Source organism: Pelobates fuscus, chromosome 13, assembly GCF_036172605.1.
Source record: "Pelobates fuscus isolate aPelFus1 chromosome 13, aPelFus1.pri, whole genome shotgun sequence".
In the NCBI taxonomy this organism is placed as follows: domain Eukaryota; kingdom Metazoa; phylum Chordata; class Amphibia; order Anura; family Pelobatidae; genus Pelobates; species Pelobates fuscus.
Window position 1 is genome coordinate 79,250,790 of NC_086329.1, and position 21,670 is coordinate 79,272,459.

The 21,670-nt window shown below is 41.6% G+C and overlaps 1 protein-coding gene across 1 annotated transcript in view; it reads left to right on the forward strand.

Moving 5' to 3' along the window:
- PPP4R3A (protein phosphatase 4 regulatory subunit 3A) overlaps positions 1-19,358 on the forward strand; it is a 46,169-nt gene extending 26,811 nt beyond the window's left edge. Inside the window, exons 11-15 of the mRNA XM_063439502.1 lie at positions 279-448; positions 5,024-5,166; positions 5,877-6,067; positions 13,834-14,042; positions 18,997-19,358. Of these exons, the coding sequence (XP_063295572.1) occupies positions 279-448; positions 5,024-5,166; positions 5,877-6,067; positions 13,834-14,042; positions 18,997-19,116 (833 nt within the window). The 3' untranslated portion in view covers positions 19,117-19,358. The remainder of the gene's footprint in view (positions 1-278; positions 449-5,023; positions 5,167-5,876; positions 6,068-13,833; positions 14,043-18,996) is intronic.
- The last annotated feature ends 2,312 nt before the right edge of the window (positions 19,359-21,670 follow it).

Genomic DNA, 21,670 nt, shown 5'->3' on the forward strand with positions numbered 1-21,670 from the left:
TGGCAGTAAAAGCATGTAGGGCACACTCTATCCTTTCCTTTTAAAGGACATATCAGGGTACTAAGGAGTTTAAGGTTTGTTGCCAGTAGAAGTAGCGGAACAAGTTGTGGACAGAGGGTTTTAAGTTTAACTTCTTACATTTGTGCACTGGTGCCAGTACTTAAAAAAATAAAATAAAAAAAATGCAAACATAAGGTTTCAAAATACAATGTGTATCTAATGCTATCCTAGTGCAGAGCACAATGCGATTATAATGTATTTATTTTTAAAATTTGCAGGTGCACTGCGATTTATGAGGAAGATTGTTGGTCTGAAGGATGAATTCTATAACCGATACATTGTGAAAAGTTTTTTGTTTGAGCCCGTTGTAAAGGCCTTTCTTAATAATGGCTCCAGATATAATCTAATGAACTCTGCCATCATTGAAATCTTTGAATATGTTCGAGTGGTAAGTGTTTATTGGAGTATTACATTGTTTTCCTTTGTTAAGGGTCATCCTGTGGTGATGAACATCACTGTGGCTCAAGAGGTGTTAAATATATGTATAGCGTATGCCAGTATGTATTATTTGCATTATTTTGGTTTACTAGAGAGATGGTCAGGTCATTGTTCTTGGCCCTAGGGCTTATTATTACGATTAGTGTTTTTTTTTTTTTGTTTTTTTTTTTAGCACTTTATTGAAAATGTTATAAAGTACAAAATGAATGACAAACTGAAAATATAATCACAACATATTGTCAATAAAGGTAAATGTAATAATGAATAACAAATTGTACCTGAGAGCAATTCTTAATAATGGCAAATAAAAAGGGGATATCCCATTCACTACAATTGCAACATACATCTTTTGTTTGTGCAGGAAGAGTCCTAGCTAAAGTGAATTGCTTTTTAGGAAATTAAAAGGGGCATTATAAGCATCAAAACAACTCTAGCTTTCCTGTCGATTGATGCAGAGAAGGCTTTCGACAGGGTCGGATGGGGATACATGAATGGCGTTCTGAGTGCATTCGGTTTCGAGGGATGGATTGCACTTGCGATCAAGGCTCTATATAAAGGTCCATCTGCGAGAATAATAGGATACGATATATGCTCTGAATGGTTCGATATCAACAGCGGAACGAGACAGGGATGCCCATTATCACCCCTGTTGTACGTTCTCTCAATCGAACTGTTAGCTATATCTATCAGAGAAAATCAGGGAATAAGAGGCGTGATAATTGAAGACGTAGAAGCAAAGATATGCTTATACGCAGACGATGTATTGATTTCAATAACAGATCCGATCTTTAATTTAATGAAAGAGATTAAGAATTATGAGGATGTGTCCAATTATAAGATAAATCTTCATAAAACAATAGCTCTAACAATTAACATAAATTTTCGTATTTTAGCCTCTCTCCAAGAGAAATATAACTTTCATTGGACTAAAAAAGAGTTCCAATATTTGGGAATTACGGTTACGGCGAATCCTCAGAATATAGTAGAAATTAATTTTCTAAAACTACTTAAACATACCAATAAGATTTTAAGGGAATGGCGCGCTTTGGAAATATCATGGTGGGGAAGAGTCAACACCGTAAAAGCATATGTTATTCTTAAATGGACTTATTTGTTCAATATGATCCCACTGAAAGTTCCAAAACCATGGTTGGACATGCTCCAACATTCTTTTTCTACCTTTATCTGGAAAGGGAAAACACCAAGAATAAAATCTCAAGTTTTAACAAAAAAAACTAATCAAGGAGGAATGGCCTTCCCACTAATTAAAGATATATATAGTGCTTACATAATCTCCCATATACATAAGTTTCACAGCTCTGATTCAAGGAAACAATCTTGGTATCAGATAGAATCAATAAGGATAAAAGAGAAAGATCTATCGCTTATGATTTGGGATGATAGAACTAATTATAATACAAGTCTAATGCAGGCCAACTCTATGATCGTATCTCATCTGATCGGAGAATGGCAACGAATTAAAAAATTACTCAAGATATCAACAAAGATAATTGAAGGAGCAAATATAAGAGTCATTGAAAGGATTATCCCCGATATGAATCTCTCTAAATGGAGATCTGAAAGGGAGATTTATGTCAAGGATCTCCTTCAAAATAAAAAGCTGCTGCCGTTTAAGGATCTTAAATTTAACTTAAACCTTCCTGAAACAGAGATATTCTCTTATTTTAGAGCTAGAGGATTTAGAAATGAATCTCTATTAAAAAGAGAGAGTGGTTTAAATAACTTGGTATATAAGATTTTTGAGAAAGAAACAACAAAATTGATATGCTCCATGGCTATAGATCTGATCAGACAAGTTTATTCAGACATTTACCCCACGGCTAAAAAACAATGGGAAAAATATCTCAACATAGTATTGACTGACAAGGATTGGTGTACACTCATGAAAATACTGAGAAAACATATACATTGTCTAAACTTAATAGAAACCTTTTTTAAAGTTTATCATAGGTGGTACTTAGTACCAACGAGATTAGCTAACATCTAATTCTTCTCTATGTTGGAGATGTCACAAGCATGAAGGGGGTATGCTACATGTATGGTGGAGTTGCCCAAAAATTTCTAACTTATGGGATTCAATTTATTCCTTCCTAGAGTTTTTTAATATTAAGGTTAGAAAATACCCACATACGGGCTTACTTCACCTTAGATGGGATAGACTCCTAAAAGATCAGCTAATATTAACTATCCACTCTTTTATAGCGGCGAAGATATTAATAGCAAGAACCTGGAAACAAACTCATACACCTGACAGTAGACAGTTTATAACCCAATTATTATACCAGCTCGAAATGGAAAGAGCAGTTGCTTACTCTAATAATGACAGAAAGCATATCTATCACTTTGATAATTGGATATTCATAATCAAACACTGTTTGTTGATTTGACTATTTCTCTTCTTTCTTGTATTATTTAACTATTGTTTAATGTTAATCATCCTGATACCAGATGCGTAAAACATATAGGACATGGCTCCTATATAATAAATATAGTTCGAAATGGAAAGAGGAGTTCTATACTTCAATAAGGATAGAAAGTATACTCATCATTTTGACAATATATCTAAGTTTAACCCCTTAAGGACACATGACATGTGTGACATGTCATGATTCCCTTTTATTCCAGAAGTTTGGTCCTTAAGGGGTTAAAGATCGCCATAGTTAATCCGCCCATTTCTACTACTTCCTGTTACCTCCAAGTATTGTTAAATGTTTGTTATGTTATGTTATATTCTGATGTCATCTAGGTAAAGTATATCATGTAGATTACCTAAATCGCATCATAATTGTATGTAGTTGTATGTATATATATGTATGAAATATTTTACGTTATTGTCCTTGTTTGTTTATATAACAGTGTAATTGAAAAGGAATTCTTTCCAATAAAAAAAAAAAGCATTAAATACCAAAACAACTCTAGCTTAATGGAGTGATTTTGGTTAAGCCATCATATCCCCGACAGTCTCACTCCTTAATTCCCTGACATTTAGGAGTTGAATCACTTTGTTTATGCAGTCATAGTCACACTTCTCCTGCATGTTGTGGGCGTATCACGATAGACAATGTTAACATCTCTAGGTGCATTGCAAGTAGTAACCTAAAAGGTGTGCCAAATACCATAAATTATAATTAGTCTATATGAGAAAAATGAAACTGATTAAATACTATTTAAAGCCAAATTATTAAACCAGTAGATGCTGCATATCAAGGACAGGCAGGAGTTTAAGAAACCTCTCCATTATAATCCTTTCAATTACTCTCAATTTTTTTGTGTGGTGTTAGTTTATTCTCCCTTTGTTTAGTTACTTTGATGTATGTCAGGTTGTGATCTAATACTCCCTTTAAGATTCTTGCCTTTACTCCCAATATTTGTTACATCTGCTACTGCTCCACTAATGCTTGTCTGATGTAATCCTGTGTGTAAGCCTCCCATACGCTATACTGTAATACATATTTCAATTATGTTAAAGGGACACTATAGTGTCAGGAAAACCGCTTGGTTTTCCTGACACTATAGTACCCTGAGGGTGCCCCCAACCCTTTCAGCTACTCACCCTTTTCCCCCGCTGGGCTCCCTTACCTCTTCTCCCCCGCTGACGTCAGCATCCGTGTCTGATGTCACCGGCGCCGAATGCGCGGCACTGCCGCGCGCGCATTCAAAGTGTCTGTAGGAAAGCATTATTCAATGCTTTCCTATGGACGCTCTGCGTGATTGAGGCAATATATTCCTCAATCATTGCCGATGCGCCTCTAGTGGCTGTCCGAAAGACAGCCACTAGAGGCTGGCTTAACCCCAGATGTAAACATAGCAGTTTCTCAGAAACTGCTATGTTTACATCAGGCAGGGTTAACCCTAGAGGGACCTGACACCCAGACCACTTCATTGAGCTGAAGTGGTCTGGTGACTATAGTGTCCCTTTAAACAGTTTCTCCTAGTTCTATGAATAACTTGGTAAGTACAAATCAACCCCTAGACAGAAAGTCTGTGACAACCCCTAGACAACTGGTATGCCGACTATGACGTACAGTCATTTACTGTAAAGATAGGTTGAATATTTTAACTTCCTTTTTTGCACAGTCTGTTTAATTTAGAATTAAGCCAACCAGTGCCTCCTGTGCGTTAATAAAATTTAATTAACAGAGCAAGAAATAAAAACTTCCATAGTGCTGTCACTTCTTTCTTGAAAATGAAACAATTTTTATCATGCTGGCTGGTCAGAAACAAAAATGGTTTAGCTCCTAAATGTCAGAGAATTAAGCAGTAAGACTGCAGAGGAATTATCTATACACAAAAACTGCTTCATTAAGCTAAAGTTGTTTTGGTGCTTAGAGTATTCCTTTAAAATATATATATATATATATTTTTAGGCAGTTGTATGATATGATGGCATCTCTGTAATTATGCAGTCAATGGATAGAGGGAAAGTTTAGGTTAGGAACTGTGCTCGGTATCTGAAGCTGTGTAACCACTTTTACATTTAATTCTTTTCCTCGTTATTTAACAGGAAGATATAAAGTCATTAACAGCCCACATAATTGAGAATTACTGGAAGGCATTAGAAGACATTGAATATGTGCAGACATTTAAAGGGCTCAAACTGCGATACGATCAGCAGCGTGAGAGACAAGACAACCCTAAATTGGACAGGTAAAACTGCTGGATAGTAACTGCACAGAATTGTGGCTTGTTACAAACATTACCCCCACCCCCACAGCAGTAAAAGAGGTTATGTCACATTATGATGGTTCATACCAGGACAGATAGTATTGACTTGTTTAATGCAATAAGCACAGGAGTATTAACTAAAGCGACTTTTATTATTCCTTTTTGGCAGAAGGGTTGGTGGGGGATTCTACATCGATTACCTATCGTCAAGAAACTTCACCTGCTGTATTAAACTGTAAATTAGTTCAGACACTTCAACCTTCAAGCACTTATATTTTGTCCTAATTTGTACAATTTGGTTCTCAAGTCATTTAACACTTTGGGTATAATAGCTCTACCATATGAAACTGGGCATCCTCCATTCATGGAGCCTCTCTGACAAAACAAAAGTAATACCAGAGAAACGGCAAAAATAAATTGTATGAAGAAAAATATCAATTATTTGTTGTACTTTTGCACATCCATTTTGAAGAGTTTAACTTCCCACCTCCCCTTTTGTCATTTTTTTTTTTTTTTTTTTTTTTAAACTTGCTAGCAGAAATTTAGAGGGCTTTTTTCATTATTTTACCTCTGCCGGTTACAGTTCGAACAGTCTCTGAACAGCAGTAGTAACTTAAATTCTTTAAAAAAAAACTGTTCTTAGTTCCATGTTCTAACTGTATTTTTAATTTTTGTCAATGGTTTCCCTGCAGCATGCGATCCATACTAAGAAATCACCGGTATCGACGAGATGCCCGCTCTATAGAGGATGAAGAGGAAATGTGGTTTAACACAGACGAGGATGATTTAGAGGACGGAGAGCCTGTTGTACTTCCTTCTGACAAAATAAAGAATAGTGAAGATCTCATGGATCCAATAAGCAAATTTATGGAAAGAAAAAAATGTGAGTTTATAGCAGTAAATATAAACTAGAAAATATTTAATCTCATGTTTGCTAAAACAAACCCATAAGCAAATCTAGACATACAGTGTAAGGGAATTAGTAGAAAGTGTTACTAACTTACTTTTGTTAGTAGGGGTGCCAAACCCACCAGAGAAACTGGTAGTTCCAGTCTTTGTTTTGTAACATCTCAGACATTTTGCTTTAAAAGCATGTGACATGCTTGATTTGACTGTCTTTTAATGCAAAATACATAGCACTGGGTATATGCTAGCATGTCTTTTATTATATAGCTAATATGGAGTTCTGATGGATCTGGGAGGCAGGTATGTGCAGAAGAAAGTTCTCATGCAGTTCTTGTTTTAAAGATGTGATTGTGACTCAGACTGGTAGCATTCTGGCTTTATGACTGTGGTTGTTATAGTTTTCCTATGGAGATTTCTAAAAAAATGATACAATCTTGTCTGAAACTATTTAAAGTTGGTTTCAAGTTTACCTTGTTTGTCACGCACATTATATTTTGATGTACCAGTATCTTGTTTTACAGATATGTTGAATTCATATTTTTTAGGCATATATAGCATTAGATTTAAACTATATTTCCTAGTGTCACTTTTGGCAGTGGGAAATAAAACAAAGGACATATAGAGCAGATAGCGCATACCACAATCTAGAACTCTAGGGTAATAAGCATGTGTGACTATAAGAGAGTCACCAGCCTCTCTGTTAAATGCACCAGGTTGTCCATCAAATATAAATATACAACTTTATTTCTACAGACGTTAAAGGAACACTATAGTATCAGGAATACAAACATGCATTTGTGACACTATAGTACTGAAGTGGATGGTTAGTTGTCCACCCCCCTCTGATGTATGTTAAAAAGTGATTTTACTCCCACGCCATGCTGGTCTCGCCACGGCTGGCCCCGGCTCACTCTGTCTCTCCCAGAATAAATAATTGGGAGGCTATTGCACATGGGCGTCAAAAGTCTTCGTATCTCTATATAGAATGTTTATGTCTCCATAAAATGCATGGAGACTCTAAATGCTAGCGCTGCACACTGTTCAGCACTGGACTAGGAAGCACCTCTAGTGGCAGACTGAGTGGCTGCCGCTATTGGTGTTACTAGGCAGCAATGTAATCCCTACGTTTTCCTTGAAAAGCCTGCAGGGACAGTCTATAGACACCAGAATCACTACATTAAGCTGAACGGGTTCTGGTGATTATAGTGCCCCTTTAAAAACAATAGTTATCTCTTACAGACAAGGTGTGTAAGCCTCAGGTAGCCAAAAAAGTTTTTACTCACAAATCACGCATTCGATATAAGATCGGCTCAATGTCTCGCATTAAAGACAAATCGCTCAGAGCTCTTTTCGACTACCCACTTGTGTCATCATCATGTCTGTATTTCGCCTGGATTTTGACAGCTGATCCTTTGCCAAGTGCAGTCATTTCAATCCTTTGCGACCACACCTCGATCTTCATTAGTGGGCTTTGTAACTCTATATAGTTGCTCCAGGAAACTTTGTATCTAGTTAATATATTTTATAATTTACAGTTACAGTTCTTATTAATCAAATGACTTGCTACATTATAATGTCTTGATGATTCAATTCCTAGTTACATAGTTGTCTAGGTTGAAAAAAAGATTAATTCATCACGTTCAGTCACGAAGCCCATTCTTTTTATGCTGTTGATCCAAAAGAAGGCAAAAACTTAAATGTAGCCATTTCCCATTATGGCTCAAAAGGGAATTTTTTTTTTTATTGATTCTATGATGACAATCCTATTTCTCCTTGGATTAATAGCCTGTTTACATACATATCAATTACATAATAGAGTGCATCAAATCCTTTTTTACATTTATCTATAGAATCTGATAACACAATTGCGTTAGGAAGATAATTCCATCTTTATTGCTATTACTGCAAAGGACGCCTTTCTCCCAGTTCCAACATGTGACTTCATGTCTATTGTATATGGCAACTAGTGAACAGGTTAGCATATAGCTGTAAAGGGAAATACCTCATCATTGACTTCGTACCATCTATAGTCCATCAGGAATGATTTTCAAGAGGTGGGGATGTAATATCTTTATTGAACGCCATATACTGGATGTGAGGTATCGCTACTCTTCCCGATATGTCACTTCTGGTTTCCGTAATATACTATGTTGCTTCAAAGGTTTCTTTGAAATGGCAGCGAGATGTCAATCCAGTATTTCCTTGCTAGAAACTACAAATTCCATTGTCCTATATGACACAATGAGAGTCATGGAAAAAAATAGAAGAAAAACAAATGAGACGGCAATATTCAATGAAATAATTTGTTTTATAATAACACTATGGTTAGTGTTTTTGCAAAATGACACAGTCCAAATCCGCATTAAAAAGACTATTCCGATTGTAGATCCATTGAATTTTAGTCCTACCTAATTTAATATCTTCTCCTCTCCAATTAATGGACACATTTGAATGGCTAAACATTGTAAATTATGTACTGGCATGCTTTTGTTTAAACTGACGGGAAACACTATGTTACTCATAGTAATTCCACTTCAACAACATATTTAAACAGATTAAAGAGAAATGGACCCGGCATAGAACTACTAGGAACCCAATGTACCACTAATTCGTTTTTGTACACTTTATTTAGCTTTTGATATAAATTTAAAGCTAGATTTAGTGCAATACTTGGACCATATCAACATTGGTCCCTCAGTTTAGTTTATTTTGATTCTTCATTACTAAAGATTATAAAATGCTCTACTCTAAATAACTGCGTAATATATGTTAAACGAACCACATTTAACAGGAGCCCTGAAAAAGTCCTAAATCTACTGCTCTTTGGTGGACAACCTGGTTCATTTTAACAGAGAGGCTGATGAGTATCTCCAGTAGTCACATATACTTATAACAGAGCTAAACACAAGGACGTTTATATAAATCCAAAGGTGATATATACAAAATAGAGGGTGGTTAGGAACAATACAACCTGAATATGGCTGGTAATAAACGTGGAATCTACAAAATAGTAAAATACTAAATATGGTAAGGTAAATAAGGCATACTTCACCATATTTTGTATTTTACTATTTTGTAGATTCCACGTTTATTACCAGTCATATTCAGGCTGTATTGTTCCTAACCACCCTCTATTTTGTATATATCACCTTTGGGTTTATATATACGTCCTTGTGTTTACTCTGTATAGTGTGTGTGAGGTACACTTTTTTAGGGGTGTGTTCTTCCAGTGTATTATATAGTAAGCATATCCTTTTTCTGTATCCTGATTATAACAGAGCTAGTTTATAACTTCTATTAAATGTGAGTAGGATTATTTACAATATTTAATTTGTACTTAATTGTTTGTGGTTGAACCTAGCTGCACTATATTTCTCTTATTTTTTTTTATCCATGTATGGACTTTATAGTACCGCGAGAAATAAGTCTTAAAGGTGAAGTGTTAAACAATCTTACTTCTTTGGAGTTTAATAACTTCCTGAATAGTATTCTTGTGATATTTGAATGCATCACGTTTTAATATAATATTTCTACCATAAACCTAGGAGAAAAAAAAAATCTGTACCTTAATTACCGTAAATTTTAGTTGATGTGAATAGGGGATGTAGTGTGTAGACACAGAGAGATGTAGCAAGTGTGTGTGTGTGTGTATGTGTTTAGGGGATGTAGTGTGAGCGTGTATTTATAGTGGATGCAGTGAGTGTACATTTGTGGGACTGTATTCTGGGCGGGGATTGTGAAGAGTAGCTTTATATTGTATTATTTCATGTGTTCTCCCTCCCTGCCTCTTACCTCTGGCCTGGGAGGGGGAAACTCTAGAATTCCTTGGTGGTCTAGTGGTAAAAGGCTGCTGCTAGAAATCTTTGGTGATCCAGTGCTTCTGTAAGGACCCAGTATGCACATCTGCCTGGTGCAAGTTTTTATTGCGAGCCATGGTTTGAGCAGAGTTGGAGTGTTGCTGTGGTAACCCATGGCAACACCGACTGCACATAGGGGCACCGCGTAAGTGCAGCTAGAGAGTCTGTCGAAATATCTCCCTCACTTTGCCTGATTGCTGCACAGCGATACTATATATACACAGAATATAGGCTGCATTTGGCATATAGAATGCAGTCAGCTTTTTATCCCAATTTTTGGGGTAAAAAACCCCATCATATATGCCAAATAAAAGTAATTATTGAAATTATTTAAAGGAAATATACCTTATGGCAGTGATGGCGAACCTTTTTGAGCCCGAGTGCCCAAACTGCAATACATGCCAACTTTTTTTCCCTCAAAGTGCCAACACGACAATTAAACCTGAATACTGAGGTTTACGTTTAGAAAAAACTACTCGTACAGTTAACAACTTTTGTTTTAAAAGAAGAACACAACGTAGAGTTAAATTATACAAATTTTAAATAATGATATAAATTAAGCTTATATTAGTATCTCCAACAAATGCAATACATACACACAGACTGCTGAACACATTCACACACCGAGACATAGACAGACTGCTAAATACACACACAGTCCGCTAAATACACGCACACTGCTGAGTACGCAGTCTGCTGAATACACGCACGCAGTCTGCTGAATACACACACACACACTGCTGAATACATAAAGACTGCTGAACACACACATATACTGCATTGAGGGGTGCAGTGTATGTGTCTGTGTGTAATGTGTGTGGGGTGCTGTGTGTGGGGGGTTGGGGTGCTGTGTGTGGGGGGGGGGAAGGGGTGCTGTGTGTGGGGGGGGGGGAAAGGGTGCTGTGTGTGTGGGGGGGGAAGGGTGCTGTGTGTGGGGGGGAAAGGGTGCTGTGTGTGTGGGGGGGAAAGGGTGCTGTGTGTGTGGGGGGGAAAGGGTGCTGTGTGTGTGGGGGGGAAAGGGTGCTGTGTGTGTGGGGGGGAAAGGGTGCTGTGTGTGTGGGGGGGAAAGGGTGCTGTGTGTGGGGGGGGAAAGGGTGCTGTGTGTGGGGGGGGGAAAGGGTGCTGTGTGTGGGGGGGGAAGCGTGCTGTGTGTGGGGGGGAAAGGGTGCTGTGTGTGGGGGGGAAAGGGTGCTGTCTGTGGGGGGGAAAGGGTGCTGTGTGTGGGGGGGAAAGGGTGCTGTGTGTGGGGGGGAAAGGGTGCTTGTGTGTGTGGGGGGGAAAGGGTGCTTGTGTGTGTGGGGGGGAAAGGGTGCTTGTGTGTGTGGGGGGGAAAGGGTGCTGTGTGGGGGAGGTGAAAGGGTGCTGTGTGGGGCAGGGGAAAGGGTGCTGTGTGTGGGAGGGGAAAGGGTGCTGTGTGTGGGAGGGGAAAGGGTGCTGTGTGTGGGAGGGGAAAGGGTGCTGTGTGTGGGGGGGAAAGGGTGCTGTGTGTGGGGGGAAAGGGTGCTGTGTGTGGGGGGGAAAGGGTGCTGTGTGTGGGGGGGAAAGGGTGCTGTGTGTGGGGGGGCGGAAAGGGTGCTGTGTGGGGGGGGCGGAAAGGGTGCTGTGTGTGGGGGGGCGGAAAGGGTGCTGTGTGTGGGGGGGCGGAAAGGGTGCTGTGTGTGGGGGGGCGGAAAGGGTGCTGTGTGTGGGGGGGGAAGGGTGCTGTGTGGGGGGGGGAAGGGTGCTGTGTGTGTGGGGGGGAAGGGTGCTGTGTGTGTGGGGGGGAAGGGTGCGCTGTGTGTGGGGGGGAAGGGTGCGCTGTGTGTGGGGGGGGAAGGGTGCGCTGTGTGTGGGGGGAGGAAAGGGTGCTGTGTGTGGGGGGAGGAAAGGGTGCTGTGTGTGGGGGGAGGAAAGGGTGCTGTGTGTGGGGGGAGGAAAGGGTGCTGTGTGTGGGGGGAGGAAAGGGTGCTGTGTGTGGGGGGAGGAAAGGGTGCTGTGTGTGGGGGGAGGAAAGGGTGCTGTGTGTGGGGGGAGGAAAGGGTGCTGTGTGTGGGGGGAGGAAAGGGTGCTGTGTTTGTGGGGCGGTAGGGGTGCTGTGTGTGGGACTGCTGTGGGTAGGGGTGCTGTGTGTGGGGCTGCTGTGGGTAGGGGTGCTGTGTGTAGGGGGTGGGGGTGCTGTGGATAGGGGTGCTGTGGGTGCGGGGGTGGGGGTGCTGTGGATAGGGGTGCTGTGGGTGCGGGGGTAGGGGTGCTGTGGGTAGGGGTGCTGGGGTAGGGGGGGGTAGGGGTGCTGGGGTAGGGGTGCTGGGGTAGGGGTGCTGGGGGTAGGGGTGCTGGGGGTAAGTGGGGTAGGGGTGCTGGGGGTAAGTGGGAGTAGGGGTGCTGGGGGTAGTGGTGCTGTGGGTAAGGGGGTAGGGGTGCTGGGGGTAGTGGTGCTGTGGGTAAGGGGGGTAGGGGTGCTGTGGGTAAGGGGGTAGGGGTGCTGGGGGTAGGGGTGCTGTGTGTAGGGGGAGTAGGGGTGCTGGGGGTAGGGATGCTGTGGGTAAGGGGGGTATGGGTGCTGTGGGTAGTGGGAGTAGGGGTGCTGGGGGTAGGGGTGCTGGGGGTAGTGGGAGTAGGGGTGCTGGGGGTAGGGGTGCTGGGGGTAGGGGTGCTGAGTAGGGGTGCTGTGGGTAGTGGAAGTAGGGGTGCTGGGGGTAGGGATGCTGTGGGTAAGGGGGTATGGGTGCTGTGGGTAGTGGAAGTAGGGGTGCTGTGAGTAGTGGAAGTAAGGGTGCTGTGGGTAGTGGAAGTAGGGGTGCTGGGGATAAGGGGGTAGGGGTGCTGGGGGTAAGGGGGTAGGGGTGCTGGGGGTAAGGGGGTAGGGGTGCTGGGGGTAAGGGAGGTAGGGGTGCTGTGGGTAGTGGGAGTAGGGGTGCTGGGGGTAGGGATGCTGTGGGTAAGGGGGGTATGGGTGCTGTGGGTAGTGGGAGTAGGGGTGCTGGGGTAGGGGTGCTGTGGGTAGTGGGAGTAGGGGTGCTGGGGGTAGGGATGCTGTGGGTAAGGGGGGTATGGGTGCTGTGGGTAGTGGGAGTAGGGGTGCTGGGGTAGGGGTGCTGTGGGTAGTGGGAGTAGGGGTGCTGGGAGTAGGGGTGCTGGGAGTAGGGGTGCTGTGGGTAAGGGTGCTGTGGGTAAGGGTGCTGTGGGTAAGGGTGCTGTGGGTAGTGGGAGTAGGGGTGCTGGGGGTAGGGATGCTGTGGGTAAGGGGGGTATGGGTGCTGTGGGTAGTGGAAGTAGGGGTGCTGGGGGTAGGGGTGCTGTGGGTAGTGGGAGTAGGGGTGCTTGGGGTAGGGGTGCTGGGAGTAGTGGGAGTAGGGGTGCTATGGTAGGGGTCTGTTGGTAAGGGGAGTAGGGTGTGCTGTAGCTAAGGGGGGTAAGTAATTAAATCAGTATCCCCCCCTTCCCTTCTTGTTACCTTTAGTGAAGGGGAGGGGGGGAACACAGCCATCCCTGGTGGTCCGGTGGTGTTATGCAGGACAGGACAGGTCCTGCAGCTCTCCTGTCCTCCCGCGCGATGCTGTGTGGAGCGTTGCCATGGTAACGCGCGGCAACGCTCCACACAGCTCGAGGGAGGACAGGAGAGCTGCTTCCTCGATCCCTCCCCCCTGCTTCCGGTCCTGCCGACATGGAAGCAGAGTAGGCGCCTGCCGTTTCGGGTAGGCAGGCGCCTACTCTGCAGTGATGGCAAACCTATGGCCGCGTGCCCACAGAGAGGGCCCGGCGTGCCACCTGTGGCACGCGTGCCATAGGTTCGCCATCACTGCCTTATGGCATACAATGGAAGGTATATGGGGGTTTTGTTAATCGGCCATAATGTGATGGTTGATATTGTAAATGCACCTTACCCATCTTTCTTTGTGATTTTCAGTAAAAGAGACAGAGGAGAAGGAGGTGCTTCTAAAAACCAACCTGACAGGCCGCCAGAGTCCAAGTTTCAAGCTCTCTTTTTCTGGAGCAACAAAGGCAAACCTCACCAGCCAATCAACAGCAAGCAGCTTGCCCGGTTCTCCGACTTCCCCAGGTTCTCCAGGTTCGGTTTCCAAAAGCACACCTCAGACAACTGCTATTACTACAAAGGTAATATTACATCTAAAGTAGCCTGAAAAAGTCCTAAGAGCACATACAGGTACCTTAACCCCTTAAGGACACATGACATGTGTGACATGTCATGATTCCCTTTTATTCCAGAAGTTTGGTCCTTAAGGGGTTAATGAGGTCCTGCAGAAATTAACACCCAATATGGTTTTGAATCTACTTATGATTGATCTAGCCATTGTATGATGTCCTTTAATCAGAAAGAAATTATCTTTATCCTGCCAGTCAGGCAAAAATCTAAATTTCTGGTGATGGAAAGACCAAGTGTTTTTTTTTTTATATGTTTTTAAGAAAATATGAACATTGGTTTGCAATTTTGATATTTCATTGCCTGTCAATTACATCACTATTGTATGTCTCTTGACAAGTAGACTTTAATTATTCTTACAATCATTGTTAACCCCAATTAATTTCATGGCTGTTAAGTCGGAGAAGGGTACCTTGTTAAATGCCCCTTTAACCCCTTAAGGATGGCGGAGGTACTATGCCGTCTTTGTGGACTCGGTCCTAAACGCCAGGGGACGGCATAGTACGTCCACGCCAGCCTATGTACTTACCTGATCGCTGGCGATCGCGATGTGGCGACTTGCGTGGCATCCTTGGAATAGCTATCCACAGCAGTGCCTGCAGGGGGCCTGCCTGGAATGACTAGCAGTCCCCCTGCTACCTGAAATAAAGTTTAATAAAGTGCGTGTGTGTGTGTCTGTGTGTGTGTATGTATATATATATATATGTGTGTGTGTGTGTGTGTACACACACACATACAAACACACTGTCTCTAAGTGTATTTTAATATTAATATTAAAATACACTTGGAATGATATTAATTTTTCATACATATAGTTATCATTTTATATATGTATAATATAAATACACTGCTCAAAAAATGAAGGAAACACTTAAACAACACAATGTAACTCCAAGTCAATCACACTTCTGTGAAATCAAACTGTCCACTTAGGAAGCAACACTAAGTGACAATCAATTTCACATGCTGTTGTGCAAATGGGATAGACAACAGGTGGAAATTATAGGCAATTAGCAAGACACCCCCAGTACAGGAGTGGTTCTGCAGGTTGTGACCACAGACCACTTCTCAGTTCCTATGCTTCCTGGCTGATGTTTTGGTCACTTTTGAATGCTGGTGGTGCTTTCACTCTAGTGGTAGCAAGAGACGGAGTCTACAACCCACACAAGTGGCTCAGGTAGTGCAGCTCATCCAGGATGGCACATCAATGCGAGCTGTGGCAAGAAGGTTTGCTGTGTCTGTTAGCATAGTGTCCAGAGCATGGAGGCGCTACCAGGAGACAGGGCAGTACATCAGGAGATGTGGAGGAGGCCGTAGGAGGGCAACAACCCAGCAGCAGGACCGCTACCTCTGCCTTTGTGCAAGGAGGAGCACTGCCAGAGCCCTGCAAAATGACCTCCAGCAGGCCAGAAATGTGCATGTGCCTGCTCAAACGGTCAGAAACAGACTCCATGAGGGTGGTATGAGGGCACGACGTCCACAGGTGGGGGTTGTGCTTACAGCTCAACACCGTGCAGGACGTTTGGCATTTGCTAGAGAACACCAAGTTTGGAAAACTCGCCACTGGTGCCCTGTGCTCTAAACAGATGAAAGCAGGTTCACACTGAGCACGTGACAGACGTGACAGAGTCTGGAGACATGGAGAACGTTCTGCTGCCTGCAACATCCTCCAGCATGACCGGTTTGGCAGTGGGTCAGTAATGGTGTGGGGTGGCATTTCTTTGGGGGGCCGCACAGCCCTCCATGTGCTCGCCAGAGGTAGCCTGACTGCCATTAGGTACCGAGATGAGATTCTCAGACTCCTTGTGAGACCATATGCTGGTGCGGTTGGCCCTGGGTTCCTCCTAATGCAAGACAATACTAGACCTCATGTGGCTGTAGTGTGTCAGCAGTTCCTGCAAAACGAAGGCATTGATGCTTTGGACTGGCCCGCCCGTTCCCCAGACCTGAATCCAATTGAGCACATCTGGGACATCACGTCTCGCTCCATCCACCAACGTCAGATTGCACCACAGACTGTCCAGGAGTTGGCAGATGCTTTAGTCCAGGTCTGGGAGGAGATCCCTCAGGAGACCATCCGCCACCTCGTCAGGAGCATACACAGGCATAGTAGGGAGGTCATACAGGCACGTGGAGGCCACACACACTACTGAGCCTCATTTTGACTTGTTTTAAGGACATTACATGAAAGTTGGATCAGCCTGTAGTGTGTTTTTCCACTTTAATTTTGAGTCTGACTCCAAATCCAGACCTCCATGGGTTGAAAAATTTTATTTCCATTTTTAAATTTTTGTGTGATTTTATCAGCACATTCAATTATGTAAAGAACAAAGTATTTCAGAAGAATATTCAGATCTAGGATGTTATTTTTGTGTTCCCTCTTTTTTTGAGCAGTGTATATAACAATTCTAAATACAAGAAAATTCCATCGAGTGCTCTCTTTATTTCATTTCTATACTACATGCTGTGCAGCACCGTGGTTTTATCAAATACTAATTGGATTTTAAGGTAGAGTGCCAGATCATTGTGTGTGTGTGTGTGTGTGTATGTGTGTATATATATATATATATATATTATAAAAAATATTTGTTATACGTATATATTTAAGTAATTTAATTAATTTCATTAATTACAGTTTGAGGCAGAAAGTTCACAGAATTTTGTTCGCAGGCCCTATATTTAACCCTGTAACTTTGCAAGACTCCATAAAACCTGTTCATGGGGGGGGGGGGGGGGGGGTACTCTTTTACTCGGGAGATTTTGCTGAATACAAATATTTGCCCGATTGGTTATGTTGCCTTTGAGACCATATGGTAGCCCAGGAATGAGAGTGACTTCCATGATGGCATACCATTTACAAAAGTAGGCAACCCAAGGTATTGCAAATGGGGTATGTCCAGACGCAGTTTATTTTTTTCTGCACAGATTTACAAGACGACATACGGTGCAGCATACATAGTCACAATATTGTCACAGGCTTTCACATTTGTGCCATTGAGATAGAGGCACATTATTTAAGGTTTAAGTGTAGTAAAGGTTGGTAGGGTGTTAAACACAAGCTGGCCATGCTGGAGGGAGATTAATATAACATGCTCACAAAGTACTTAGCTGAGGGCATATGCAGACAGGGCCAGCGTGACCAGGTATAACTTACCCTAAGACAGAATAGCAAGGCAGTAAATTATAGTAATGGTAAGGGTTACTTCCTGGGGAATAAAGAAAAAATAACAGCTTATTTACATTATTATTAAAATGATTATTAACAAGCTTATTAACCACCTGAAATAGAGACTTAGGTGGCATTATGATAAGCTGATAATGCATAGCGACATCTAAAACAGGGTTCTTACGATTGGAAAATAGGCATGTGTACAAAGTCACGTAATAACATTAACAGCGGGTTCTTGAAGGCCCCTCTTCCCGACTTCAACCTGTGCCCCTAGTGTGCTGCAGGAGGCAGTTCAGGGTGCTGCCGTTGGTTTCTTGGTGGGGCCCGGTATCATATTGTGGTTTGGTGGCCGGGTTCTGTGCTCCAGGAGAGGCTCTCACTGTTTGTGTCTCCATATCTCTGGGCTGTACGCCTGAAGTAGCTTTGGGTTGTGGTGGTGCTGTAGGCTGCATAGGCGACTGGTGGGCTTCTCCTTCTTCAGGGCAGGAGCGTGGATCACTGGGCCTGCAGGCGGGGCGGTGGTGGTAGTTTTCTTGCGGTGAAACTGTTGTTGGTGAAACTACACCTCCGCTGCAGGGACGAGGAGAGCATTCGTCTCTCCCCGGCTCCGTCACCAGCAGGCCGCGCTGCACCACCTCAGGCCCCCAATCTCCAAAAACACTCGGGTAAAGTATCAGGCTGTTCACCAGGGTACCCAGATGCACCCCAGTTTTTGTGGAATCTCTGTTATGGTGAGTATTCTCAGATTGTTATTAAAGCTGGAGCCCAGCTATCATGTGACTGTTCAGTTTGCTTGTTAGGCCCCGCCCCCATCCAGGCTTTTTAAATAGCCACTTAGTCACAAACACTGGTCAAAATTAGCGTTAACATTAGTTTTTTTCCAATTTTCACACACAAACAAACAAATATGAACGCTAATTTTGTCCAGTGTTTGTGACTAAGTGGCTATTAAAGAAGCCTGGACATACCCCATTTGTAATACCCTTAGTTGTCTACTTTTGCAAATGGTATGCCATCATGGGGGTAATTCTTGTTCCTGGGTTACAATTTGGTCTCAAAGGCAAATTTCAATGTGTTTAAACTGAAAAATGTTACATGCTATATTTGATCCTGTAACTTTCAAAAACACCATAAAACGTGTACATTTGGGGTACTGTTTTACTTGCAACATTGCTGAATACAAATATGTGTACTTTATTGCAGTTTTTTATATTAAATCATGTTTCATATATAAATATTTGATATGACATGAAAGCCCTGTTTCTCCTTGAACAAAATTATATATAAGAAGTATGGGTGCTTTTAATATGAAAGAGGTGAATTCTGGTTGAACAGACATATAGCGCAAATTCAAAGTTTTGTTCACTTTTTGTTTTGCTCACAACTTGTACAACTGCCTCAGTCCTTAAGGGGTTAAGCAAGGTAAAAACAATTGGGTTATAGAATCTACATACCTTCAGTGATCTGTCCAATCTTGAATGAGGTGGTTGTAAATATTAATACTTCTCTCTGGACACACAGTGCACCACCCCTCTCTCACATCAGAAGCATTGGGATACAGTAGCATTTTTGTTTATATAAAAAGCTTCATATGTATTAAGTATTCATGTGTTTTAAATATGATTACTCAGATGACATCCAGTTGTGAATTTGTATTTATTATAATAAGCCCTGATGCACTGCCCAAAAAAGTTGACTCTCTCAGTTATATATATCTTATATGGGTGATTGTTTTGCAGGGAGGCCTTGTAGGTCTTGTGGATTACCCAGATGATGATGATGAGGAAGAAGAAGACGACGAGGAAGAGGAGAAGGAAGAGACTCTGCCACTTGCAAAGAAACAAAGGCTTGGGTCTTAATACCAGCAAACAGAATTTTAAAATTTAGTTAAGACTCACTAACTGATCTCCCACAAGAACAGAAAACCACAGCGGTCACCCCAAGTCCTTTGTGTGCGTCTGACACAAATCAACATGTAGATTTCTGCTCATCAAGTGCCAATTCCTAGGAGCACGAGGAGGAGAGTTATACAGTTGAACGAAAGGAACCTTGTACTCTCCTAATTTAGACCACACACTGGCCTTTTCTCAGGGAAGGAAAAATGAATTAAAAAAAAAAAAAAGAAATATATATATATATATATATATAAGCCAACAGGGCAGGAGTTTGACATTGAACTCTAGATTGGCTGGTCAGTTGCTCCAATCAGAAAAAACAAAATCATAAAAATGAGAGCAAGGGGTTCTGAATCGGATAAGTGGTGTTCAGAAGAGGGTTTTGTGCAGCTACAAAGAATGCCAGCACTTCTCTTGGTGGAATATTTCTGCCTTTAGGATTCACACATTGTGAACATTTTGTCATTGTCACAACACGTTTTAAAGAAAAAAAAAAAAAAGGAAAAAAAAGAATCCTCTTTGGGGAGGGCCAATTATACCATTTTGTCCTTTGTTTTGTTTTTGTGTTTTTTTTTTGGTTTTTTTTTATCTGTCCCCTCATGCCCGAAAAACTGCAGTTTTGTTTTAAGGGTGTAGGGATAACTCCCAACCCCTTCTTGATTAAAGGTTGAGTGGAATTCTAGATGTGGTCATTTGGTCTCCTGATTTTTTTATGATGATTTTTTTTTTTTGTCTACCCTGAGTGTATGCTGAGTTGTTGTATATATTTGGGACCATTAAATTTTTCATGTAATATAATTGTCGTTGTAATGGCTACCTGCTTTGCAGTGTTTCTTGCTCCCAGTGTCAGAATTTTTACCTTTTTTTTTTAAATTTAATATGTTTAGTGTTGAAGGGTCTGCTAGAAAATTTAAATTTCAAAGATTACAAATCTATTCCAAAAAAAAAAGTGTTTTTAAATTTTTGGGGGATTGGATTTTTATTTTATTTTTTTTGTTCTCGGCCTGTCTCCATATGTCAGGTTTAAGCTTTTATTAAAATATTTTTTTTACTGACCTGGAATCCCAACTTGTAGGAATGTATTTTGATTTAGTTTTAGGGGCATTTTTTTTTTTTACATAATCATAAAGTGTTTCTCGTCATGTACATGGACCAGTGAACACTTTTTAAAGTATTAGACCTGTTTAAGTTATTACTTTCAAGGTTAGACTGTGAAAAATTGTGTCAACTTTGCTGGATGTGGATGATAGGATATGTTATCGGAACATTTGTGCAAACATTACCATTCCTGTGCTAGAGGCTTGTAAAGCATTTAATATTTCTGCAGCACTTTAAAGACATTAAAACATTACAAAACCAGTCATAAAAAGTTTGTAAAAGTAATGAGATTATATAGCACCATCATTTTCCACAATGCTTTACAATTACACAGAGGATATTTAACTGCAAGTAATTGACGTACAAAAAAAATTGACCGAGACAAGAGGTGAAGAATACCCTACTCAATTAAGTTTGCATTCTCAGGGATGGCGCAGTTGGTAAATAAATATGCAGTAGTAGGTTCACAAGTTTAATTGCTGGCAGAGTTTGTTTCAGATAAATCAGAGAGTCTAAACTACCTTTCTTGTTTCTGTGGCTTAGAGTTTCTGCTACTTCTGGTGCAGTGATAATAATTTTTTTGCAACTGCTTCCATGCTCTATCCCTGTCTCCAGCAGGAGAAAGATCCAAATGTTATTGATCATACAAAATAACAGAAGGAAATTAAAATAAGAAATACACTTTAGGTGCATGGGAATTCATTATATGTGGTAAAAAAATAAAATGCAACATAGTACCCCATAAAATATAACCTAGGGAGATCAAAAGTTAACAAAGTAAATCTCAACACTTTTTATGAACAGTTGAATTATTTCCTTTTGTTTGTGCCGTTGGTGCTGTTTACGTTGTGAGTCTTGGATCACCCTGTGCTATATTTTAACAGAGAACAATACTTTCTTTGCTTTATCCTTTATAATGAGTGCATATGAACTTAGTGTGTATTTCTTCACACTAAACAAAAAATATATTTGCTTTAGAGACTGGATCAATAGATAATAGAAATGGACACTATAGTCACCATACCAACAACAACTTAATGTAGTTTTTCTGGTGAGTATCCTTTCCTTTCATGCATTTTCACGCAAACACTGTTTTTTCAGAGAAAAGGCAGTATTTACATTGCTCCTAGGGATACTTCCAGTGGCCATTCCTCAGATGACCACTGGAGGTGCTCCCTGGGGTAGTGCTGCATGAAGACACTGAATTTCCTCATAGAGATGTATTGACTCAATGCATCTCTATGAGGAGGTGCTGATTGGCCAAAACGGTGTTTGGCCCCGCCTCCTTGCCGATTTCAGTCAATCCAATGCTTTCCATATGGGAAAGCATTGGATTGACAAAAAATCTGCAATTCTAATGATGCCACCAAGAAGGCAAATCGGGGCAGCGCCAGCAGACCTGCACGGCCCTGGAAATAAG